Below are 27,910 nucleotides of genomic sequence, written 5' to 3' on the forward strand. Positions count from 1 at the left end.
AAAATAGCTATCACATTGATACAAATGGGGAGACTTCAATCTAGACTGTATATGGAGTAATAGTATTAAATCAATGTTAATTTCTTGAATATGACCACTGTATTGTGGCTGGAAGAATGTCCTTTGGAAATATTAGGTATAAAGTGTCATAATGTAATTTACTTTCAGTTGGTTCAGAAAAGTTTATTTAGAGAGAGAAACACACACACACACAGTGGCATAGAAATGCGGCAAATGTTAAAAACTGGAAAGTCTAGGGGATAAGTATATGTTGGATGTTCATTATACTATTTTCACATTTTTCCTATGCTTTGAAATTTTTTTCAATATAAGAGGTTGAAAAAAGAAAAGGAATTAAAAATAAAATACTTTAAAACTACTTTAAGTGGTTTTGGAAGAAAAAGCCAAAGAATAATTCACAAACTAGTTCTGAAACCAAACACAAATACTTTTTATTTACGGGATATCATTTTACATCAATTCCATTAAAACCTAAAACCAGTTTGCGGTACTCAAGTTAGGTGGCATGACAGTATCTGAGTTAAGCTGGGAGTCACAGGACTTGCACACGTTTATGAATGTAATGCAAATACTGACGACACGAGGCATTCACAGTTACAGGTTAGCTGCTGTTCATTTAACAGTAACCCCCAAGAGAAAGAATTTTATGAAAAAAGCAACCCACGTTTTGGTCTCATTTACAGACACCCAACATTTTAGTTGGTCAGTGAATTCTATACACTTATTATACAACATAAGGTATGAAAGAATAAAAGATAAGGCTCACAGAGGTATTTTATTTAGCAGTTGTAAGAATAAAAACTGAGGGCACAACTTTTAAAGCTTTCCGTATAAACTTCAAAAGCGCTGTTAAAATGGAGACCGAGAGGCAGTGGAAATCTGCTGTTAAACCAGGTTTGTCTAGTTAGGTTTATCAAACACTGAACTGAGGGTGCATGCTTTAAAAAAGCTGCGTGTGACATTACAGTGGGTGTTTATGGCAAATCAAATAATGAAATTTCCAACCTATTGCAGCAGTAAACACCTAAGAGTTATATTGCGTTACGACAGAGTATTGCAGTATGGAGTTCAAAACACAGTGGAAAGATGTAGACGTAGGTAATGAAGAAAAACTAGAAGGCACCCTAATTTACTTAACATAGGCCAGTAACTAAGCGCTTGGTGACTGCTCAATTTTATGTAATTTAGGGACATTTTTTAGAAAAGGTATTTTACTCCTGTCTGGCCCACTCACCTCCCTTTCAAAATACCAGCATAACATCAAGAAAACCCAGGAGCACTCTGCAGTCACAGTTTATTTTTCAAGGAAGTTTAAAATTTATCTTGAGCTTTCTACATAACGCAGGATCATCTCTTTAGAGTATTTTCACATTATACATCATGAAATAGTTTTTAACTTGGGTTTTCCCTCCACCATTAATGTTCATTGTGTGTGAAATGCAACATCTCCCCTCTAACAGTCCTGTTTTAGAATAGTTATTTTAGGATTAACTGTGCTTAGTGTTTAAAGAATTCTCCAGTCTCTAACAATAGCTTTTAAAGTAATCTCATCTATGATTTATATTTATATATTCATGTCTGACTTATCGTTGACCAAATTTAAAACCTGTGGAATTTACAGTGTGGTATTTTTTTAAACTTCATGGGACACCTCCGAAAATGAATCAAGCTCTGCACGATCTGAACCTGGGGCCAATCACCACCGAGCGGCACCGTCGGAAGGGAGACCCTTTCAACACATTGGTCTCCAGAGCTGTGCTTGCCAGATACTGCTTTGTGCAAACTGGGATGAATTTATAGGTAGAAGTGAGTCTATAATCCCTAAACAGGGAATGGTTAAGTAACTTCTGGTTTATTTCACAACAAACCAAACCTTTCTACTTGGTAGAAAAAGGAAGTAACCCTACCACATCATGACTTTGTATATACGCACACACTGTATATACATACAAAATTTCTGTCTTTGGTGGTTCAGTTAGAGGGAAAAAAATATGAAAATCTGAACACTGTTTGCAAAGAAACTATGAAATAGTGGTTAAGAGTAGCACTGTCAGTGTGCCTCTCTCATTTAACGCCATTTAATCCAAAAGATTTTCCAGCCAGAGTCTGAAATAATCCCAACTTCTTCCAATCATTACATGTCCAATCACGGATCTCGCTCACAGCGGTAACATTCACTTACTCAAGTGCACCATTAACTTTTTACTTGGTTTAAATCATTAGACTTTTATGTTTTCACAAAACTTTAGGGACTAAATTAGTCATTCAATAGCACCAGAGAGCTGAGGGGAAACATGTTATCTATACATTTCCTAAAAAAGGGTAAGGCGAGGGGAGAAAAAACAAAACAGACAAAGTACAAACCTAAAATCCTGTCCTGTTTACTCGTTTCATCACCCACATAAAAAACGACTGTCACCTTTCTGTACAAATTACTCAGGTCACGACGAGCGGCCTGTCCGGGAAAGGCCCTACGTGTAACAGGGTTAGCACTGCTGGTGGTTTCGTGCCCGCTGCCTGCAGCGGACATTCTGCCAGGAAAAGCCTAGCATGAAAGAAACAAAAGGAAAACAAAACACCTCTCACTCATACTAGAGTTCCTTCCCCAAAAGGCAGGAAAGTTAGACATCACGGAAGCTTAACTAAAAATTCAAGCTGCAACTAAAACTGCTCTGCGGTTGTAAAAGCCAGCACGCCGTCGAGTTTCCACGGAGGTGGCAAACCCAGTCTACTCCGAATGGCACAGGAGGCAGCAGCAGACCAAGCACTGACAGGATGCAAAAGAGAAACACTGTTCCTGGGAGCTCATAAGGGTTTATAACCACTCCACTTAATAATAATAATAATAAAAAGGTGCGATTTCAACTTGTTCATTTGTACCTATGTTCAAATTACTACAGCCTTTTAACTTTAGAAAATCATATCATGCCTTGCATGGTGGATATTATTGGTGACATGGGACATGTCTGTATGTTCAAATAATTGTAAGTTTCATCATTTAAAAATGCTAATATTCAGGTAAACCACATTGTATTTGGCATATGCCTCTGCAAAGTTGTAACTCCCACCTCCTTTCAAAAGTTGGCCTCTTGAACAATAAGGTGAATTTTGGCGACATTTACTTATGGTAACAGTTGTTCTGTCTTGTTTTCTGAAATGCTACATTTGAGACCAAATAAAGTATAATTGGTTCATTTGAAAAAAGGGACTAGAAATATGACACAAAAATTATTTTTACAATACATTTTTGCAGAAATAATCTCTAGGTGAAGCTTTTTCTTTTTATACACATATACAAAATTTAAACAGCAATATACACATAATCACAGTGAGGACGTTGGCAAATTCACCAATCTGTAGTGTAAATACAAACTGCAAAGCAGCCTTCCAAGAGAACAATGCTACACAGAGGCAGAGCTGGCCCATTCAATAGCAAACACCAAAGACGTCCCTGCAAAAGGGAGACAGTGCAAGAAAAGCAGCATGCGCTTTGATACAGACAGCGATTTATGGCTAATGGTTGACATAACTGTGGTAACAGTGACTCTCGCGCTGCGATGCATGAAGTCCTAGGACATCTGTTTGTCTTTATACCACTCCACGAACTCGTCCAACAAAACTGGCCCTGGAGAGAGGGAGAGAGAGAGAGAACGACACAGCTCTGAGGCTCTGTACAAGAAGGACGAGTGACTGCCCAAGGGTGGGGGTGGGGGTGGGGTAAGAGGGCTCCAGTGTCGTACTCACATGCGCCATCTTCGTCGTAATTGCTGAGGTCAAGACTAATTGTTCGGCTAAACTCTAGCACATTGCACCACTGGTCTTTGTTAATAACTTTATATTTTGATTGCTGATGGAGGGAAAAGTAATACAAATTATTGACACAATTAACAAATGGGACAGTTTCAAATGCTGTATACAGCAGTTCATAACAGTTACCTCTTTCCATCTGGTGTGTTAAACACCAGTCTAGGAGGTCAGTGAGAGAGAGAGCAGGAGTAGAACTTAAGATGACAATTTTCATTACAAAAATATTATGGAGACCTAACACAGAATGACAAGCACATCAAAAAAAACAATTTCATATCTCTAGAAGTGATATTTCCTGACTGCAAAGGCCCTTTTATATAAAATGATGATGATACCTACTTCGTAGAGAAGTTTCAAGGATTAAGAGTTCATTTATGCAATATATGCAAAGCACTTCATTCATGCTTGGCAAACAGTAAGTGCTAAATAAAGAGCAGCTCCTGTGAATAAGCCCCAGCATGACCGGATGCACACTGGCAGGCTGAGCGCTGGAAGTACACACAGCGCCACGGGCGGGCGGCCTCAGACTAGGCGTGCCAGCCACTGCAGAGATGACTGTTCTAGTAAGTCAACACTTGAATCCGATCATAAAAGTAATCAGAAGAGCCATGCAGCAGTTTTGCATCCCTTTTAGAAATGTGCCATACGTGTATTTTAAATGACAGTATTCTTGTATAAAGATTTGAAATAAAAGCCAGATCCAACAATTTTTAAATCCTAACCACTAATGTGAGACACCCTGGAAAAGAAGACATGCATACAAAAAGCAGAGAGAGCTGAGCCAATGGTTTTGAGGCTGCACACAGGAAAGCTGGAAATGAAAGGATTACCATCTCTTTTTAAAAGAAAAATGCAAACTAATAAGAAAGAATGAAGCAGACTACAAGTTTAAATTTCTAAGCAACTAAAAGCAAAACCCAGTCATTGAAACACCTGGTAGATGCTGGTCAAATAAGTTTGTAAAATACGATTTTTATGTTTGCTCGCTTATAGTTTGCATTGGGGGCTGGACAGCGCCAGGTATATGTGGTCTGTGAAATTGCAAATTACCTTCCTGCTTGAGAAGGGCCATTGTTTTGCTAATGTTTGCTGGAGTAGAGGTTTTTGCACGAGAAAGTTTCAAAAAGAGTGAGAAAAGAAGAAGAGGCAGAAAGAAAGCCATGATTGCCGAGAGAGAACAGAGGGAATGGAGAATGCCGCAGAAGAAGCCAGTCTGTGCAGAGAGAGAGGTGTGCAGATGGGGAACAAGAGCAGAGGGGCTTTGAGCCCTACTGAGGTTTGTGGGGGCCTTTGATTCTAGGAGAAACTGGAGAAGATTCTCCGGGTTGTGGAACTGGAGGATGTGTCAGGGCTTTGTGAGCTCTGATGGGTGAAAGGAAAGTGTTTTCCCTGTGTGGTGCTCGTCGGCCGGTGCCCACCATGTTTTAGCTCCACTGTTTCTTGACCATCTGCCCGAGGTCAATGAGAACCTGCCCGAGCATGGCCACGATGGAGACGGCCCCTGGCCATACAGTAGGGCTCCTGGAATTGTGCAGAATCAAACTAGTTTGCCGCAAGATCTTTCAGCTAAAGAACCCTGCACACTCAGGCTCAAATTCTGCTAAACTCTCTGAGAACTAGAGCTGTTTCTACTCATTTCCAAATAAAGCTAACATTTCACAGGGTTGTCAGAGAACTTAGGAATGGATCATTTCTAGATGGGAACTGTCATGTAAACAGGTACTTCTTATATTAAAGCTAGTTTTTATACCTGTCTTGAGGAGTTTCAGTAAGTAATGTTACGAGCAATTTTTAACAATAGTCTTCAAAGAATCATATTTGTTAAAAGTTTTTCTGGACAGATATATAAAGTAACTTGTAAGAAAGATTATTTCAAGAATGAAGCTGGAGGCAGGGTAAGTCCCTGAATTTCCTCAAAGACCTAACACTCTCATCCTTTCAAGCAAAAGACATATTTTTAAAGTGGTTTAGGGTGAAAATAGAATTTTTTTAAAGGGGGGGGAGGGGTTGGGGCTGGAGGGCAAGAAGAACGCTGTTGATAATGACAATGCTAGTAACTCAAACTTACATCTCAGGTATTTCCAATTCCTATGGTACTACATTGCATCAAAACCAGCTCTTTTTTAAACAAAGAATGATGGGGTAAAGTGCTGGATTATTTCTAATACAAATGTGAAAAAAATTTAAACTGAAGGAGACTTTGTCACTATGCCTAATACTTAGATTGATTCAAGGTCCCAAAGTTACTTGGAGATAAAAGTAGACTTCTTTTAATAATAAGGCCAATGTCTCTTTTTTAATCTTTGCTTAATGAAAGTGAAGATTCACTTAAAGCCATAAAGGAAAGTCAATCTTGTTTTACTATTGTTATCAAGAGCAGGAAATCTAAACAAACGCAAAGCCTTTAAAATGACGATGAAGAAGGAGAGGAGAGGAGAGGACAAAACTGCGGCTGCTCTGGATGCATTTCACCAGGAGGGATGCAATACAATACTAAGTGCACACACAGACGCCGGCAGGAAAAACAGCTAGCTGCTAATTGACAGCAATCATGTCACAATAATTCCTATTGGCAGAAAAGTATAACAAACAGAAAATTATATAAATGGTTAAATAAGTATACTTGGTAGTTCTAAGCAAGCAAAAATATATTCCATAAAATAGCAAACTTGGTACCTCTAAGAACTGGTGAAAAACTGGAAAAAGGGGCCAGATTTTTCCTAATAACAGTCCCAACATGCACTTGGCAGTGTTTATGTCTAGGCTGCGCTGGTCCTTTTCCTGTTTAACAAACAAAAACAAGGATGAGCCAGATGCCCCCAACAATAAATTCCAATAATCCAAGTTTCTACTTCACATCAACAGGACATTAGTGAACAGCTCATTGATCATTTATCACACACCACAGAAACCCTGGGTCACAGCTAAGGGGGAGGAGAGGCAGTCAAACACAGGGAAGGCTGGATCATTCTGGTTCTATATACTCATACTGTTGAAGATTTGTGTCAACTGAATGATTACATTAATATAAAATCAATTAGTTATGATTTAACAGTATCTATGATTATTTCACGGGGTAAATAAAAATCCATAACTCAATCACTTGCTGTTTGATGTTTACAATTATCAAAATCATAATTGCTCACCCCAAAGCCTATAATTTAACTAAATGGAGTTTAAAGGTTTTGATTTCTATGCTTAGGAATTAGGTTTCCTTAATAAATATCATTTTTCCCAACAATTTTATTTCATTGGTAACTGTGGGGTTCTTTTGTACCTAAAAATGTTGTAGTTACATTCAGCTCACAATAAATGTTGGGGCTCTGGAGGTTCTCTCCACGAAAGAGTATGTTCCTCCACCCTCTCTGGGAGAAAGACAGCCTATGTATTATGGTTCTTACCTTGGATTTGTTGGATGTGAAATTGCCTAGCAGAATACTCCTAACTAGTAACCAAGTGAAAGATAACATTACATAAAGAACAGAAAAAATTAGTCCATAACCCTGAAATGGGCAGACTAAGCTCATTCCACTTACATTTGCAATTAAGGATCCTAGTTTTCATTCCACACTTTCTTACAAATTTCCTTTCCAGAACTACAAGTGGGGGACTTCTATGTCCTGGGACATAGGACCTGGGGCCGTAAGCAGTGACCTTACATATATCCAAAGCTAGCCTCCATGTGGTATCTTTACTCCAGTAGAAATTTGCAAAAGTACTTTTATGCAAAGGGAAAAAGTTCCTGGCTATCCCGTTTGTGGTGGAACCCAACTGCCCACCAAATTAAGGGACGGCACTGTGACCGCCACTGTCAGCAACGTATGCAGCCACACGTACCTCCCGATGAAACACAGTGCTGCCTCAGGACTCGGCAGCGAGGAACTCTTTAGTACACAGAGAATTTCTGGCCTTGACACTGATTTAAAAGTGAAGGACTTAACAGAGCAAACATAAGGGCCTCACTCAGCAACAGCACACAAGGCAGATGAAGATACAAAAAGAGGTGCAGTAGGTCCGTCTCTTCGTCTCAGTCATACAACATAATAACCGTTCTCGAACAGGCCAGGTCAGAAGGCTCCGCAACACCCTTCTCTGTTACAGGCCACACAGGTTAAGTCTGGTGATGGTGGGAGAATCCCAATTCCACAGTTCAACGCTAACAGGTGGGGCCTCCTTTCCACGGCGTTCTCTGCCTGACCTTTGGCCCTGTCATCCTGCTCAGGGCCGTAGTACTTAGTCCTGATGGAGAGGGGACAAGGGAAAAGGTGCTCTAGAGATTGTCCACCTTTTGCCAACCAAGCCCTACTGGCTTGTTGCATGTCACAGGCTTCTACTTCTGTGACGCACTGTGCAAGAAAATGGAAAACTTCCTCTTACCCTGACACACAGGCATGGCAGACGGCAACAGCACACCAAACTATGAAGCAATCCACAAGAAAAATGAGTAAACTGTTGAAAACACACGAGGAACCACAGGACTGAGTCAAAGTTCACTTGTTGAACAGCACTGAGCTGATGACACTGGTGCTTGGGAAAGCTTTCCCTTGGAAAAGTTTGTAATCATTCACTAAAACTAAAATCACTGGTCTTGCCATGATATATACTGTGTCCTTTTCTAACATCATCAACGCCTATGTCCCCATCACAATGGACATACACTAAGGTGACAAAAAGAAAGAAAAAGATACAAAAGACCTAGACAAGACTCTGCAACAATAGAATCATCTGACAAACTGATGATCATGAAGGACTTCGATGCATGTGTTTGGTTGGCAGTGATGCCCAAACAGGGAGGAAAGGCATCAGACTCACAGGACCGGAAGCTGAACAGCACTCACTCACTCCTGCTCTGCAAGGGTGCCAGCCAGCAGCGCACAATCACTAACACCATCTTCTGCCTAGCAAATAAGAGAAAGATATTATGGATGCACTCAAGATCTGAACAGTGGCATCTCGCTGATAACCAACATTGCCTGTGCGTAGATTTGAGGCTATATGCAAATGGCTATAACTGTAAACACTCAGAATTCCTGGGAACAACACAGTCCAACGATCCCACAACAAATATCTACTGAAGATTAAAATGAAGACACGCCCAGGGGGTTCTTCGACAGCAAAGATCCTAATGGCATTCTCTGCCAAGGGGTTCCCAATTAAAAGTGAAATGAATCTCCCAGGATGCTATGAAGCCAGGCATTTAAAAAAATAATAATCACCTTAACTAATTCAAAGAGTACAGCAAAGACATCCAGAGCTCTTTATAAGAAATTAAAATAGTATACTGTCATCATCGACCCTGGATCCTCCACTCATGGGGCAAGGGACAGGCTCCTGTGTCCTCAGATCAGAATCTAAGCAGAATGAACCTTGGCACAGACTGTACGAGTCAATCAGCATTCCCAGGAGGCCCATCAAGGTTAAAGAAGAAATGAGACTTCTCCCTGCCTACCTCTTGATTCAAGACAGTGTTGTAATGTATTTCATAAACTTATTTTCTAAGATAAATTCAATTTTTTTTTATTTTTCCAATAACAAAAACTGAACAGATTTCATACACCAAAGACATACTAACCCCCTAAAACACACAACTAGATTCTGTCTTATCTCCTTTAATCAGATTAAAACTAGCAGTTACAGATGAGATGAGGCTTCTTAGTGGTACAGCTTCAGCTATAAAACCAAAGGATTCTACTCTGAATATTTTAAGAAGTCATGTTTTGTAAGTGGAATCAATGCAACCCTCCAGGTAAGGACCAGTACCAGCTAACATACAGAATAATGACTTGTTATTAGGGTAGATTTCTAATGTGAAAAAAAATTACTGCCTTTGTTTATGTAAGACTGTTCCAGTCTAAGTCTCCTATGATATGTGAAAATTAGGCATTTTTCCCCCTTAAATGGCACAAATGACTTAGACAATAACTGAAATAAACAGGTAATTGTATATATGCAAATATAAACAATATTATAAAAATTAATCTTCAACTATCTACGTATCCAGATATGCTATTCAGAGGCCTATTTCAGATGACCTATTTCCAATTTTCACAAAGCTCTGAGAGCTTAAGACTTAGATGTGAAAGGTTAACCTTTTGTTATTAAAATTATAAAGAAAAAAATCTTCAATTGACAGTATTCCTAAGATATTCAAGAACTAGTTGGGACTCAAAAAATAACAGATAAGTGACCCTGATTCACAAACATACATGGTGACAACCAAGTCAGAAAGCAGTATGTGAAATCAAAAGGACTACAATGAAGACCTACGACGTACGTCATAGAATTCTATCTAGACCACAGGGAATACAAAACACAGTGAGAAGAGGCAGCCCTCCTTCACACAGCTACCTAAGTAAACAAACACACGGTAAAAATAGAGAGCTCTAACTCCAGTATCAAATACTGTGACTCAGTTTATAAAACTGAAAATACAGCAAATCAGTTTTTTGAATGGGAGTTGTTCCTTTTTCTTTTTAATACATATTTTTAAAAAAAACACGTAAGAAGTCATAAAACCCAGGAGTATCCTCCCATTGGGAAAAATGAATCTAAATAATTATGCTCCTAGAACTTACCCAGCATTATCTTATAGATCAATGTTTGCAAGGTAATAAATTAAGCTCACCTACTGACATTTCCTTAACAAAAGAAAAAACACCTGCCAATGGGCAGTCTTTCCTCATCATTTTACTTGCTACAGATTCTATCACTAAGCACTACTCTTGGAAAATAATGAGGTTTGCAGACACCTAAGTAATGTCAGTGAATAATAATTCAATAACTATTTCTAATTCTATAATTAACTTTTATTGAGAATTTAATCAGAGTCAAAAATTATTTAACTGCCTTATACTTAAAATCATTTAATACAACAACCCTTTTAGGATAAGCATTATTATTATTGCCCCCAATTTATGAATAAGAAAACTGAGGCCAAGGGGGTTAAAATGACAGTCATCTAGTGGTAGAGCTGGGACCCGACCCGAGAGGCCTGATTCCAAACCTGGGCTCTTCACTGTGTACCATCTTGCTTCCCTGGTAAGTAATGAAGAAAGAGAAATTTAATTATAAATTGAAATGCAGTCCAACTAGCTTTACAAGTAACTGCTGAGCAAATCTGTGCCTGCAATAAGCAAAGAATATTTTTTTTTACTGAGGTATAATTGACATACAACATGTTTCAGGTCTAAAACACAGTGATTCAACATTTACACACATTAGAAACTGAGGACTCTGAAAGATAAGGCTGACAAGGTTCAGGATAACGGACCTGGGATGAGAAAACTATAAAACCTTCCTACTATTGTTCTCACCCTGACCTATCCTCTTTTTTTTTTTTTTTTTTTTGTAATTTACAATGAAATCATGGGAGGAAAAGTAGAGGGGTTTGTGTGTACATGGTGTGTTGGGGGAGCTCTGTGGAGAGGGAAACAGATAGTGGTTAAGAAGTAAAAACTCAAGTCCAAGATGGCAATGGAGTAGGCAGACGTTCCAACTGCCACCTCCCAGGACCAAACTGGATTACAACTTAATTTAAGAACAATCATCTTGAAAAACCAACTTTGGACTAAACGAAGAGGAGTCTATAACCAAGAGTCACAGAAGAAGCCACACTGAGACAGGTAGGAAGGGCGGAGATGCGGAAAGGGCTGCCCCGCTCCCAGGAGCAAGCGGTGGCTGAGGGTCTGGAGGGACTCTCACGGTGGGCTGGGTCAGCCTGAGAGGGGAGGATCCTCAGCCCCAGGCCCGGAGCCCCAGCCTAGAGCCCCAGAGCCCAGCAGAGGTGCCCGAAGAGCATTTGGTGGTGAAAAGAGCAGGGTTTCTGTCTGCAAGAGAGACTGAGCTCTTGGACGCAGACTGTCTTAAAGGGCCCGCGCAGAAAATCTTGTTCACAGCCACTTACTCGGGGCTCCAACAGGGCAGAGCTGAGAGGACTGGAGTCGCAGGAGGAAAGTGTGGAGTTGGAGGCCCAGAGAGAAACACTGTGGGGGTCAGCCACTGGAATTTCTGTGCTAACTCATTCTCCAGTACTGCAGTTGCCATCTTTCTTAGTGGAACATCCCCTTTGTGCGTCATCAGCCCCGGGAAAAGCAACTGCTCAGCCCTCGGGAGTCCCTCCTACCCCAGTCATGGGAATGGGTCATTCTGACAGGCCAGGAAGCAGGGGACGTGTCAGTGACTCAGTTTTCTGGTGTTGAGACCGGAGCATCCCTCACACGCTCCAGACTTGAGGACTGATGCTTCCACCTCACAGGAGACTCAGTAGAAACTGTCCAGAGAGAGTGCAGACCACACCTCTGGGTCTCAGAGGCCACACCCTACTGAGGTCTGTGAAAAAAGTCTGGACAGACTGACACCCGGGGCTGAGGGGCAGAGCCACACACCCACCACCCTTCCTAATTCCTGAATTGCAGCAGGTGCTAGACTCTAGCAGAGGCTTGTTCAGCTGCTGAGCCCAACAACAGCCAGCAGACAGAGGCTGCAGGAGGTAGGACTCAGGGAAACTTGGCCTCTTAAGCAGACCTTCCCCCAGGCCCAGTGTGGGTAAAAGCCAGTCCAGGAGGCAGCTTGGTATTTCCATGTACACCTGGGCCCAGCAGAGGCAGCCACAAACTCTGAATTGCTTGTAGCTCCAAGAAGGTTGCTGAGGGCCAGTCACAGGCAGTGTCTTCCACTGGTCTGCGCTGCGTTTCTGCCAGGGAGGTCCAGGGCTGGCACATTCAGGGGCCAGCTGTGGAGAGCATCAGTTCAGGACCCAATAGCCCTTGCTAGAGCGGTATCCTAAGGAAAAGCTCCTTACACCCAGCCCAGCTGGGGTGAGCTCCACTCTCTGTTTTCAGCAGCAGCACAGCAGCTCCTGTGCAATGGACAGGGAGGAGCTTCACAGCCAGCCAGCCTGGGTGCTGGGTGTCCTGTCTTGCTAGGCTAGATTCCACAGGGGGAAAGGAGAGAGGCTTGGAGCATGGACATTTAATGTGTAGGTCCCTGTGAATCTATTATTGGATCTGGTCGAGGGGCTTAGCCACCTTCGGGAGGGGCACAGTCAGCCCCAGGAAAGGACTCTCTCAGTCTTCCTCCCTGAGACCAGGGTCTCAACAGCTGAAAGAACTTCTGTAGAGGAAACTGTCTGACACACTCAGTCTGAACCTGCTCACCTTACTGGGGAGAAATAAAATTTGAGTATCCAGCAGTGGCTGAGGGGCCACATTCCCTGTACTGAGCTTCTGACCAAGAGACTCCTGAAGTAAGGGGTCCCACAAATGTTGTATTCACAATCTCAGCTGCCCTAACCCACCAAGTGTGCAACCTGTAGAGGGGTTGGTTAGGTGAGGCCAGTCTGAGCCCATACTACATCTTACTACAGAAGACTGAGGAAGCCCAGGCAGCTGCAAAAAGAGGAGGAGCAGTTGAAAGGTGGAGAGAATTCTTACAGAGCTTAGGGCTTTACAGAGCTGCTATCATCTCTAAAGCAGGAGGAAGCTGATCCTTATACAAAGGTTGGCCCCTCCCACACTACTCACACACAGGAAAAGCAGACAGAAACAGTGAAAAGTGCAGTAGCTGCAGAAAGATAGCCCACAGCAGGTTACAAACAACAGTTAACCCCAACCTAAGATCTAGAGACAACACAACTGGTAGTGGGTGGCAGACAGCACCAACCCTAGACTCAGCTACCTACACATGCAACATGCCGAAAGGTGGAGTCTAGCAGGCACCAGACACTGTGGAGAATAAATACGCCCAACAGGACAGACATTGCACACAATGTGTATACACAAGATCAAGGTTGACCCTTAGAGCCAGTCAGCCTGAAGGAATAACCATGCCCATGAAAGGACCAACTGCATGTAATACATAAAACAAGAGAGAAAATAGCACCCTCGAGAAGCATTCCTAGAACAAGGAAAACAGGTGGCATGGAGGTCAGTACCACTGAGCCCATTTTCTTCATAAAGATACCACAAAAATTTCAATGTCAGACAGCACTACCTAATGCACAGTTATAAAAAAACTCCCAACAGCCTGACCTGTGGTGGCGCAGTGGAAAAAGGGTCGACCTGGAATGCTGAGGTCGCTGGTTCGAAACCCTGGGCTTGCCTGGTCAAGGCATATATGAGAGTTGATGCTTCTTGCTCCTCCTCCTCTTTCTTTCTCCTCTCTCTCTAAAAATAAATAAAATCTTAAAAAAAAACAACAAAAAAAAAACTCCCAACAAACAAAAGTCCTGGACTGGATGGCTTAACAGGCAATTTTTACCAAATATCCAAAGAACTAACACCTATCCTTCTCAAGCTATTTCAAAAAATTCAAGAGGAGGGAAAACTTCCAAGCTCCTTTTATGAAGTGAGCATAATTCTGATTCCAAAACCAGGCAAAGACAACACAAAGAAAGAAAACTACAGGCCAATATCCCTGATGAATTTAGATGCTAAAATTCTCAACAATATTAGCAAATCTGATACAGCAGTACATGAAAAAAATCATACATCATGATCAAGTGGGATTTACAGTGTGTCCGTCAAGTCATGGTGCACTTTTGACCAGTCACAGGAAAGCAACAAAGGACGATAGAAATGTGAAATCTGCACCAAATAAAAGGAAAACCCGCCTGACCAGGCGGTGGCACAGTGGATAGAGCACTGGACTGGGATGTGGAGGACCCAGGTTTGAGATCCCGAGGTCGCCAACTTGAGCGTGGGCTCATCTGGTTTGAGCAAAGCTCACCAGCTTGAGCCCAAGGTCGCTGGCTCGAGCAAAGGGTTACTAGGTCTGCTGAAGGCCCGCGGTCAAGGCACATATGAGAAAGAAATCAATGAACAACTAAGGTGTTGCAATGAAAAACTGATGTTTGATGCTTCTCATCTCTCTCTGTTCCTGTCTGTCCCTATCTATCCCTCTCTCTGTATAAAAAAAAAAAAAAAAAAAGGAAAACCCTCCTAGTTTCTGTAGGATGATGTGGCAACATGTGCGCATGCACAGATGATGACATACACCATGTATACAGCGGAGCAGCCCACGGCCATGCCAGTCGAGATGTGGATGGTACAGAGGAAAGTTCAGTGTGTTTTGTGGCTCGCTAAATTCGAATCCGTGACCAAAGTGCAATGTGAATATCGGCACGTTTATAATGAAGCGCCACCACATAGGAATAACATTATTCGGTGGGATAAGCAGTTGAAGGAAACCGGCAGTTTGGTGGAGAAACCCCGTTCTGGGAGGCCATCAGTCAGTGACGAGTCTGTAGAGGCTATACGGGATAGCTACCTAAGGAGCCCTAAAAAATCTGTGCATGAGCCCACATCGAACTGCACTGAATAGGTATGAAACTGGGAGAGTTTTCCTTTTATTTGGTGCAGATTTCACGTTTCTATTGTCTTTTGTTGCTTTCCTGTGACCGGTCAAAAGTGCACCATGACTTTAAGGACACACTGTATTCTGGGGAGGCAAGGCTGGTATAACATTTGCAAATGAATCAATGTGATTCATCATATAAACAAAAGGAAGGAGAAAAACTACATGATAATATCAATAGATGCAGAAAAAGCATTTGATAAAATCCAGCACCCATTTATGATCAAAACTCTCAGCAAAGTGGGAATACAAGGAACATACCTCAACATGATAAAGGCCATCTATGACAAACCCACAGCCAACATCATACTCAATGGGCAAAAATTAAAAGCAATCCCCTGAAGATCAGGAAAAAGGCAGGGGTGCCCCCTTTCACCACTCTTATTCAATATAGTTCTGGAAGTCCTAGCCACAGCAATCAGACAAGAAAAAGAAAGAAAAGGCATCCAAATTGGAAAAGAAGAGTAAAACTATCATTATTTGCTGGTGATATGATACTGTACATAGAAAACCCTAAAGTCTCAGTCAAAAAACTACTGGACCTGATAAATGAATTCAGCAAGGTGGCAGGATATAAAATTAATACTCAGAAATCAGAGGTATTTTTATATACCACAATGAACTATCAGAAAGAGAAATTAAGAAAACAATCCCCTTCACTATTGCAACAAAAAAAATAAAGTACCTAGGAGTAAATTTAACCAAGGAGGTTAAAGACTTGTACTCGGAAAATTATAAAACATTGATAAAAAGAAATCAAGAAAGATACAAACAAGTGGAAGCATATACCGTGTTCATGGTTAGGAAGAATAAACCATTAAAATGTCTATATTACCCAAAGCAATTTATAAATTCAATGCAATACCAATTAAAATACCAATGACATATTTCAAAGATATAGAACACTTATTCCAAAAATTTATATGGAACCAAAAAAGAATGAATAGCCTCAGCAATCTTGAAAAAGAATAATAAAATGGGAGGTATCACACTTCCTGATATCAAGTTATACTACAAAGCCGTTGTACTCAAAACAGCATGGTACTGGCATAAGAACAGGCATATAGATCAATGGAACAGAACAGAGAACCCAGAAATAAACCCACAGCTATATGGACAACTGATATTTGACAAAGGAGGTAAGAGCACTGGAGTAAAGACAGTCTCTTTAACAAATAGTGTTGGGAAAATTGGACAGGTACATGCAAAAAGATGAAACTAGACCACCAACTTACACCATTCACAAAAATAAACTCAAAAAGACTTAATGTTAGTGTTGAAACCATAAGCATCTTGGAAGAAAACATAGGCAGTAAACTTTCCGATATCTCTTGTAGCAATATTTTTGTCGATTTATCTTCACGGGCAAGTCAAATAAAGGACAAAATAAACAACTGAGACTATACCTAACTACAATAAAAAGCTTTTGCACAGCAAAAGACACCACGGACAAAATTAAAAAGACAACCTACACAATGGGAGAACATATTCGCCAATACTTCTGGTAAGGGGTTAGTAACCAAAATTTATAAAGAACTTCTAAAACTCAACACCAGGAAGGTAAATAATCCAATTAAAAAATGGGCAAGACAACTGAATAGACACTTCTCCAAAGAGGACATACAGATGGCTGATAGGCATATGAAAAAATGTTCAATGTCACTAATCATCAGAGAAATGCAAATTAAAACCACAATGAGATAACATTTCACACCTGTCAGAATGGCGCTCATTAACAAAACAACACAGAATAAGTGCTGGTGAGGATGTGGAGAAAAGGGAACCCTCCTGCACTGCTGGTGGGAATGCAGACTTGTGCAGCCACTGTGGAGAATAGTATGGAGTTTCTTCAAAAAATTAAAAATGGAACTGCCTTTTGACCCAGCCATCCCACTTTTAGGAATATATCCTAAGAACACCATATCACTGATTCAAAAGAAGATATGCAGCCCCATGTTTACTGCAGCATTGTTTACAATAGCCAAGATATGGGAACAGCCCAAGTGTCCGTAAGTGGACAAGTAGATTAAAAAAAGCTGTGATAGCCTGACCAGACGGTGGCGCAGTGGATAGAGTGTCAGACTGGGATGCAGAGGACCCAGGTTCGAGACCCCAAGGTCGCCAGCTTGAGCACCGGCTCATCTGGTTTGAGCAGCTGGCTCATCTGGTTTGAGCAAAAAGCCCACCAGCTTGAATCCAAGGTCGCTGGCTCCAGCAAAGGGTTGCTTGGTCTGCTGAAGGCCCGCGGTCAAGGCACATATGAGAAAGCAATCAATGAACAACTAAGGTGTTGCAACGCGCAATGAAAAACTGATGATCGATGCTTCTCATCTCTTTCCATTCCATATATATTCCATATATATATGCACACACACACACAACGGAATACTATGTGGCCGTGAAAAGGGAAATCTTACCTTTCGTAGATGGCATGGATGGACTTGGAGATTACTATGCTAAATGAAATAAACTAGGCAGAGAAAGAAAAATATTATATGACCTCACTTATGTGAAATCTAATGAACAAAGTGAACTGAGGAACGGAATAGAGGCAGAGGCGGGGTCACAGGGAGTGGAGGGGCAGCAGTCAGAGGATCAGAGAATGTGAGGGGATAAGTGAAATTATATATACATAACACACAGATACAGATAACAGGACAGCAAATCCCAGAGGGAAGGGGGGAGGGGGACTATGGGGACAAAGTGGTAGGAGTGACGGAGTTACACTGAGGACACTTAATTTTAAAAAAAGGAAGTGAAAAACCGTCTCAAATTAGAAAAGTACCTGAATGAAAATGATCACAACCAACTGAGGTTCAAGTCAGGCAGAATTCTCTGATAAACAGAAGACCCAGCAAATTTTCCTTAACAAATTGTGTATCTATAATATAATAATTTCTAGTTTAAAATAGAAATGCCTGAGCTACTGTTTTACTTAGAAAAAGAAGAGACATTATCTGTAACAGGTGTGACCTCTTACATCTCCCTGAAACACCACCTCAGAGACAGTGAATTGCACTGGTACCTCATGCTGGAAAGGAGAGTGCATCAGGGACACACAGGCTCAGCCTCCAGAGTCCTCTGTTTGCAACTTCTTAAAGCTTTATTTCAAGGAGTGAGCCAGCCAAGACTCCCCCACCGCAGAGAAATCTCCCACTCCTCTTGCTCACTGCCAGTCCTTCTCCCTCCCCTGGAAGGCTCCCTGTCTCCCCCTCCAGCAGCTTCTCTACACTCCGCTGCCTTCGGATTCTATCTAGACCTATCTCACACACTCTAGAAGGGCTCCTCTCACCTCCTTCTGCCCTCCAAGCCCACGCACTCCTCCCTCTCAACCCACCCCATTATCTCTCCTTCCAGCACCGAGGCTGGACCACACAATCAGAACAAAACCCAAGAGCAGCATCCGTGAGTTCACGGTGGCTACTCAGCCAGGCCACGGTGCTGCTGCTGTCAGTGCCCCCTCAGCCAGCATGCGTCCTCCTCATTACCCCAAGTGCCAGCTCCCTCCGGGACTCAGCAGAGTACCTCGCTACTACACATATGTAGACGGACCAAATTTAACTGATATTTAATAACTATCTCCAGGTCAACAAAAGAATTACTGTAGTTAGTCTTTTATTGCATTCTCTTTGTCCAATATTATTTCTCTCTAGGTCCTTTTAAAAAAGGGAACCAAGAAAAAAAATGGGCCTGACCTGTTGTGGCGCAGTGGGTAAGCACTGACCCAGAACACCGAGGTCGCTGGCTTGAGCAAGGGGACCGGGACCCTGACATGACCCCAGTCAAGGCACACAGAGAAGCTCAATGCACAAGTAAAGTGAAAGCAACTACAAGTTGATGCTTCTCACCCTCTCTCTCCCTTCCTAGCTCTCTCTCACACAATAAAAAAAGGAATATTAAAAAAATTCTTTTAAAAAGGAAAAAAAATGGATGTTTTATTTAAAAGAAGTCATACAACAATATTTGTATGTATATATACACTGAAATAATTCATATTGAGGGGAAAACCCTATGCATAAACATACTGAGACAGATTTCCACTTGTTAGCTCTTAACTTATATCCCACCATCTTCCTCTCACAAGATCACCTAGAAAGGTGACAGATGTCAGTCAAGGAAGGTGAAGTGGAGAGGACACTGTGAAGAGGACACTGGCCTGCGCCTCAGGGGCAGAGCTCGGCTGTACTGTCCCCTCCTCTCTGGCTCTGTTTATTCACCTGCATAATGACAAGACAGGACAGATGACTTATCACTTCTTTCAGCTATAAAGTTTCACGAGTCTATGACACTCATAACACTATAAATAAGTGCAAATCAAGGTAAATTTAGGAGAAAAAAATTATAACTTGATAGCCAACTACTACTTTTTTAATTGATTTTAAGAGAGAGGAAGGGAGAAAGAGAAAGAAAAAATTGGTTTGTTTTCTCCTTATTTAGGCATTCACTGGTTGATTCCTGTATGTGCCCTGACTGGGGATTGAACCCACAACCTTGGTGTATTGGGACAATATTCTAACCCACTAAGCTATCGGCCTGGGCTACTACGATTTTTAATGAACTTCAAAGTTTGGAGGTGAAGAAAAAAATGATCCCACCCTTAAGACTACAATCTGGGTGGAAAGATATTAAATGAGTCACTTCATCATTTTCTGGTATTGTATGATAGTTTCTTTTCTGGTATATTAAAGCACAATATTTAACATATGCCATTTTTATTTGCAATAGAGAACATTTAGGATATTAAAACTGTTAGAAAATTTAATTTCCATTCAAAGTTTGATTTTAAAAGGTCCGCTATGTTAATTATAAGTTATTACCTCTAGAAGTCATTTTTCTAGTAGAAAAAAGAGATTGAAGAGATAAAAACCTCTTTGAGTTCTGCTTCTCACTAAGATAGAGTTAGAGAAACTAGATTTCCCTTTCACTTCAAACAGCCACAAAACTGGACAAAAGATGTGAACTGATGGCTTGCACTCCCTGGACAACAGGCAGCACAGGACATGACCCCGAGGAAAAGGAAGCACGAGGCCAGCCTCACAGTGATGGCAGCTGACTGTGTGGAGGTGGGTCCAGGCCACCCAGGGCAGGAAGGCGGAGCCAAACCAAGCCCGGGGCCTTGCTGAGTTGGAATAGACAGAGTTCCAGGAGACAAAAGTGACTAATTTGTGGGTCAAAATACTAGTGAGGTGGGAGCTGCCCAGAGGGAAACCCGACCTGCAGCGCCTCCGTGTCTGTGGCCCAGGACTTCCCTGTGCCCGTGTGAGAGGGAAGCACTGAGCTGGGGGAAGAACCACCGCGGAGAGAAGCAGAACGTCCCGAGCTCACAGGGCTGGGAGCAGTTTCTATTCCCACGAACCAGAGGGGAAAGATCTCACAATACTCAAGGCCATGGGTGGTAGAATCTCTGCCCTTTCAAAGGATCACACTGATTCCACATAACCATGTACCAGAAATAATTAAAAATCCAACACTGTTTAAAGGAATACAAAAAGACCCAGCAACCAAAAACATAAAATTTATCATATCTAGCATCCAATCAAAAATATATATATATAGCCCTGGCCGGTTGGCTCAGTGGTAGAGCGTCGGCCTGGCGTGCGGGGGACCCGGGTTCGATTCCCGGCCAGGGCACACAGGAGAAGCGCCCATTTGCTTCTCCACCCCCCCCTCCTTCCTCTCTGTCTCTCTCTTCCCCTCCCGCAGCCAAGGCTCCATTGGAGCAAAGATGGCCTGGGCGCTGGGGATGGCTCCTTGGCCTCTGCCCCAGGCGCTAGAGTGGCTCTGGTCACAGCAGAGCGACGCCCCGGAGGGGCAGAGCATCGCCCCCTGGTGGGAAGAGCATCGCCCCTGGTGGGCAGAGCGTTGCCCCTGGTGGGCGTGCCGGGTGGATCCCGGTTGGGCGCATGCGGGAGTCTGTCTGACTGTCTCTCCCCGTTTCCAGCTTCAGAAAAATACAAAGAAAAAAAAAAAATATATATATATATATACTAGGAATGCAAAGATGCTATAAAATATGACTCATAGCCAAGATAAAAATTACCACTAGCCAGAGACTCAGAACTGGCTGTGAGGATGAACCTGAAGACCAAGTTGTTATACACTTGTTATAAATGTGTTCTGGATATCCCAGAGGTAGAAGAAAGTACTGTCACGATGAAGAGAGAGATGCAACACACACAAAAAAGACCCAAATGAAACTTCTAGAGATGAAAAACAGCAGTATTTGAAATGAAAAATATACTGGCTAGGATTAACAGCAGATTAGACAGTGCAGAAGAAAAGATTAATATTAGAAGACATGGCAATCACAGCTACCAAGGAAACAGAGGGGAAAATACCCTGAAAAAAATGGCATCTGATGTTTATGGACATCAAGCACCGAACATAGGTATAACTGTAGTCCCACAGGAGAGCAGAGGAAGAACAGAAAAAACATTTGAAGAAATAACAGTGGAACATTTCCCCAATTTAATACAAACTATAAGCCCATGAATAAATAAAATCATTAAAAAAATAGTTCTTAAAAGACAATTATGCCAACACACAGTGTAATCAACTTGGGAAAAGCAATGAAGAGAATAAAAGCAGTCAGAAAACAAGATATTATGTTCAAAGGAATAATGAACAACACTAGTCTTGCTACCAGAAGCTACTCAAGACAGAAGACAATAGATATACCATTAAAGTACTGAAAGAATATTACATCTACCTAGAATCTTTTTTCCAGCAAAGTACCTTTTCAAATTGAAGGCAAAGTAAAAGCTTAGAGAATTGATCATCAGAAGATCTGTACTATGAGAAATGTTAAAGGATTTTTTTTGGCAGGAGGCAAGTGATATCAGAAATCGGTACAAAAGAAATATTTGGGTAAATATAAAAAATATCTACCAAAATGATAACAATATATGCTATGGTCTAAATCAGGGGTCGGGAACCTTTTTGGCTGAGAGAGCCATGAATGCCACATATTTTAAAATGTAATTCCGTGAGAACCATACAATGACCTGTGTATGTTATGCATTATCCAATAAAAATTTGGTGTTGTCCCAGAGGATAGCTGTGATTGGCTCCAGCCACCCGCAACCATGAACATGAGTGGCAGGAAATGAATGGATTGTAATACATGAGACTGTTTTATATTTTTAATGTTATTATTTTTTTATTAAAGATTTGTCTGCGAGCCAGATGCAGCCATCAAAAGAGCCACATCTGGCTCACAATCCATAGGTTCCCAACCCCTGGTCTAAATGTTTGTGTCCCTCCAAAATTCATGTTAGAAATCCTAATCCCCAAGGTGATGGTATTAGGAGGTGGGGCCCTGAGAGGTATTTACCAACTGCCCCCACGAATGTGGATTAGTGCTCTTAAAAAATTGAGACTCCAGAGGGATCCCGCCTTCCTTCCGACACTGTGAGGTTACAGCTGCTAGCAAGCTCTCACCAGACATCTAATCTGTTGGTGTCTTAATCTTGGACTTCCCAGCCACCAGAACTGTGAGAAATAAATTTTTGTTGTTTATTAATTACTCAGTCTCTGGTATTTGTTAGAATAGCCTGAACAGACTAAGTACAATAAATTGTGAGATTTATGGCACACGTATAAGTAAAACATACAACAGCAAGATAGGAAGTATACTGCTATAAAGGTTCTTGCATTATACATGAAGTGGTATATTATTATTTGAAGAAAATTTGTGAAAAATTAGAGATACATACTATAGAGCCTATAGTTAACCACAAGAAAAATAAAACAAAGAAAGATATAGCTAACAAGGCAACAGTAGAAATAAAATGAAATCATAAAAAAAAAACCCTCAATCCAAAAGAAGTCATGAAAAGAGGGAAAAAAACAAAAACCAGATGAGACAAACTGGGGGGAGGGGGGGGAGACAGCAAGATAGGAGATATAAACTTAATCATACCAATAATTACATTAAATGTAAATGGCTTAAGCATCCCAAGATGGATATAGTCAGATAGACCCAACTATATGTTATCTATAAGAAATATACTTTAACTACAAAGATACAAATAGCTTAAAAGTAAAAGAATGGAAAAAGACATGTCTTGCAGACTTGAATCAAAAGAAAGCTGGAATGGGTATAGACTTCAGAAGAAGTAATATTACCAAAGACAGAGACATTTCATAACACTAAAGGATCAATTCTTCAAGACCTAACAATACTAAATGTATCTCAACCTAATGTCTAAAAAGAAACCAAAATAATGACAAAAGTGACAAGAGAAATATAGTTGGAGAGTTCAACAGTTCACATTGCTCTCTCAGTATCTGATAGAATAGGCAGAAATCAATATAAAAGACTGAACAACACTACCCATCAACTTGACTTGACTGACAGTTATGAAACACTCTACAGAACAGAGCCCAAAGTTACTTCTTTTCTGGACATGTAAAAAATTCATTGCAGCAGACAATATTCTGGACTATAAATCAACCTCCATACACTTGAATGGACTTAAATAATACAGGGTATGTTTTCTGACCACAACAGAATTAAACTAGGTTTCAATGATAATATTACTTTAAAAAATCCTAAAATCTTGGGAAATAACTCAAACAACACACTTCTAAATAACCAATGAGTCAAAAAAAATTACAAGGGAAACTGGAAAATATTTTTAACTGAATGCAAGAGAAAATGAAAATACAGTATCTCAAAGCGTGTGGGATAGAGCTAAACAAAACAAAAGAAGGATTCAATAACAATTTATCTTACAAAATAACTTAGCTGAATGGTGGGTGTTAGTCATCATTATGTAAAACAGCTTAACTAACTGATATTTCCTGATCCTCTCCTTCAAAACAAAGGACTCTGTGGGCTGCTACTGGGAGCACCTAGAAAGAAAACGCAGTCTCCCTTATCTGGCAGATCAAATCAAGGTCTTCATCTAAACTCCAAAGCTGAGGAGAGGGGCTACGGTTGAGGGCACAGTCCCTCCAGGACAAGGACCAGCCAGCGGGCATGTGCACACAATGCAGAGCGCTGCGTGAGTACATAGGGGCCTGTCGGAGCTCCAACACAACAAAAGACAGAAAGCAGAAAGGCCAAAGGCAGGCAGGCGGTGGGTCCAGTGAACAGCTCACTCAACTCACAGGTGCCACAGGTATCGCAGAAGAGAGGAAGCTTGGGACTCGATTATAAGGGCCTGAGTGACCTGCAGGTGGGACTTGAAGCCAGAACCTGGGTGTGAGTCCCGGGTCTACTGTTATCAGTGGGACCATGGTCAATTTCTCCATTCTCTGAGGCCCACCTTCCTCCTGTGAAGTAGGCGGAAAGGACCCGTCTGTCACTCATTGCAGTGGGAGCAACTGCGCCGCCCACGGGAAGCAATAGTAACATAAAGGCAGAGGGAAGGATGAGGGCAGCCAGTGACCCTGGGCTGAAGGAAGAGGAACGACACCCTACTGGTACGGACGCTGGATGAGAAGATGTGGAAAGAAGGCCGCCACAGTGCAGGGCAGGAGGAACGGCGGCCTACTGTGAGGGGCATCCAGGGGGTGGCAGCTGATGGAGCTGCCACCCCGAGACAGGCCCCAGAGCCTGACCGAGGGGCACGGACACCAGGGAGGAGTAAAATGGAACCTGGATCTAAAGCAGTGGGCACGTGGGAAAATCTGATCCCCAAACAGGCAAGTTAGAAAATAAGCCCTATTTTCTAAGTATGAAGCTTCTAAATAAATTTTGATCCATACAATAGGAAACAGCTGCCTTCTACTAAAGGAAAATAAAATCTCATGCAATAAAATATTTAATCCTAGAAACTACATCTATTCTAAAAGCATCCGGCAAATAACTTCCACATGTAATTATACAAATGCTATTTAGTAAAATATCACAGCTGAAATTTCCATATAATTTCTAATATCTATAAAGTCTCATACATCTTGTCATTTTATTTGAAGGTTGAAATAATGCAAAAATTCACAAATGAAGACAGCACCCAAAACTACTAATGTATGACTGTAGATGTTCCAGAATTCACTACTGAATAAATCAATTGGTGCTGGACCAACAGAGCCAAGGCAGGTAAAATGTGAAAAAATCAGCATGGTGGTAGGAAAAACAAATCATCTGTCACTGAGTTCTTGGCTTTAATAAAAAATTCGTTTTAAAAATGCAATCAATCAAGCAAGCCTAGTCCTCTGAAGCCACTAAACACACGAACATAACAGAAAACACCACTCCTGAATCAATTATAACTATGAGCTGTGGATTGTGTGTGTGTGCAGCAATACCAGCTAGTGCCTCAGGATTCTACCTACGGCTGCCAGGCTGAAAAATAAGACTTCATTTCACTCCAACAGAACCACTGTCACATACTTGGACCTAGTCCACTATGTAACAATACGATCACTTTTCAGAATGATTAGAAATTATGTTTGAATAATGCTCACTGAAACTAGGTTAGGTTTGAAATTCAAATGATTTCTAAATACAATATAGCACCCAAAGTGAAAATAGATTAGCTCTAATTAGCTTATTCCAATAAACTCAATGGATAAAGGTTTGTTATTTCACGAAAAGGAAGAGCCCATCCAAGCTTACCCAGGAGATATTTAGAACAGTGTCTATAACATGCCCATTTACAAATCACCCCTAAAACAATCACAAGAACCATTAAAGGTCTGCCACTACAGCTTTTTGCTAACATACTACATTTTTGCCCAGAATCAAAGTTAGTTAGAAAGTGTACATGTAGGAAGAAATTCTAACTAACATCCTGGGAGTAACTTAACTTCTTTGCCGTGTAGTATGTAAAAACCAACCTCGAAAGGCAACAAAAAGGGGGAGGGAGGAGAGGGAAACATCTGGATAGGCTCCAGAGAACTCACCCGTGCAAAGTCAAATGCATATCTGTAAATAAGTTTAAAGTTTGTAGAATCATTTAATAATGTTCTTAAGTAATCCAAAGTATTTCTGAGTTTTTCTGTTGTATCACATCTAGAAAAACAGAATAAAGGCAAATTATAACCAGAGGTTTTTTTTCTTCTTAATTGGGTCAGTAAAATAAAACACAATACCAAAAGACAGCATAAAAACCCTAGAGTTGGAACATATCCTATCCATAATGACCTACTTTTTCCTACACTTCTTGTTTTTTTTTTATTTTAAATATACAGAAAAGCTGAAAGAACAGTAAATAAGACCCATATACCCATCGCCTCGGTTCACAATAAACAGTCACACTTGTGCTCTCACACACATTTTTCTGAACTATTTGAAAGTAAGTTGCCAACACGACCCCCCTAAATACTTAAATACTATTATCACTCTTCATATTCCATCAGTGACAACTTTCTCTGCTACCATACAACCCACACTGTCAATTTCCCAGTTGTACCCCCAAGTTTCTTTATAGCTGCTGCTTTCAACAGTTCAGGACCCCATCCAGGCCCGGGCATGGCTTTTCGTTGTCAGATCTCCATAGTCTCTAAAGGGTGTCCCGCCCTTTTCTGTCTTTCTTGACAATGTCATTTTTGAAAAGATCAGACTAGTGGTTGTGTAGAATCTCAATTTGTCAGACAGTTCCCCTACGCTTATATTTAGGTTAAACATTTATGGTAAGAACACTACACATGGTACCCTTCTCAGTATGCCCCAGGAGGAGGCTCAGAGCATCAGTCTGTCCCACCATTGGTGACCCTGAAGTGATTCTCTAGGTTAAGGAAGTGTGCATTGGAGACCCCATTTAAAGGCACTTCTCTCCCTCTGAAATAGCACATAATCTGAAGATATTTCAAGACTCTGAATCCTGTCCCTCAACAATCTTCCCTCGGTAGTTTTGCATCCACTGATGATATTCGCCTGAACTGACTTTACATTTGAAGATGCACAGTGGGGTATTTCCAACTCTATTATGCTTTACACTCACTGGCTGGAATTCTATAAAGGGTCTACTTATCACTTTTCCTAGTTTTTGAAGTTAAGAATTTTTGCTTTTTATTCACTGTTCTAAGCTGTTACTGTCCTTATTTTTTTATGCACAAATTGTCCTCATTTGGGCAGGGACCCCTTCAAGCTGGCTCCAGTGCCTTCTGACGCCCCCATCAGTCTGAGCACGTCCTCACTCTCTCACACAAGATATTCCAGCTCACTCTGTACTTTCCCTACCTTAGACTTGCAGTCAGCTATTTCTCTAGAGAGCCCTGGTGATGATAACCTATCCTTACAGGAAAGTGACATATTGTTTATTTTTCCTAAGAAAGTACACTAATTGGTTATTATTACAAACTAATTTTATGCTTGTAATACCTAGCCCTTGGAAATGAGGACCAAGAGTCACCCTTTTCACTGGCAATATTAGAGCTTTTCAATGCTTAATGTACTTCCTGGTGCTTCTCTGTAGAGCTTTCACCTACTAGTAAGTATAGATAATACATATAGGTATCAATGTAAATATTGTAAATACTTTATGAACTAAAACAGGGTTTGTAACAGAGCACACTGATCTGCTTTTAGCAATAAATTTGTGAAAGCTAACTACACAAAACCCCATGATCTATTGAGATAAAATATCTAAAGAGCCAAAAATTAGAGTAAATGTTTCATTTATAAGTCTACAATGATTCAGAATGTCCTTTATTTCTTCTTGATATTTGAAAACTAAAAAGAAAAAAATCAAAATCAGACTATTTCAGAAGTCAGAAATGGCTTATTTAAGGGACATGGAAAATGAAAGCTGAAATGTAAGAAGAAACTAGCCGTTTC

General features: G+C 41.1%; 1 protein-coding gene across 8 annotated transcripts in view; it reads right to left on the minus strand.

The window, feature by feature from the left end:
- Positions 1-427: 427 nt before the first annotated feature.
- Positions 428-27,910, minus strand: part of DCUN1D4 (defective in cullin neddylation 1 domain containing 4) — a 90,717-nt gene continuing 63,234 nt past the window's right edge. For 7 of the 8 annotated variants that reach the window (XM_066279833.1, XM_066279835.1, XM_066279837.1 and 4 more), the window contains 4 exons: positions 26,035-26,143; positions 6,505-6,609; positions 3,766-3,868; positions 428-3,646 (listed from right to left, as the gene is read on the minus strand). In XM_066279833.1, coding sequence (XP_066135930.1) covers positions 3,591-3,646; positions 3,766-3,868; positions 6,505-6,609; positions 26,035-26,143 — 373 coding nt within the window. In that variant the 3' untranslated portion in view covers positions 428-3,590. The remainder of the gene's footprint in view (positions 3,647-3,765; positions 3,869-6,504; positions 6,610-26,034; positions 26,144-27,910) is intronic. The other variant, XM_066279836.1, reaches the window with a different exon arrangement.

This window comes from Saccopteryx bilineata, chromosome 5, assembly GCF_036850765.1.
Source record: "Saccopteryx bilineata isolate mSacBil1 chromosome 5, mSacBil1_pri_phased_curated, whole genome shotgun sequence".
In the NCBI taxonomy this organism is placed as follows: Eukaryota; Metazoa; Chordata; class Mammalia; order Chiroptera; family Emballonuridae; genus Saccopteryx; species Saccopteryx bilineata.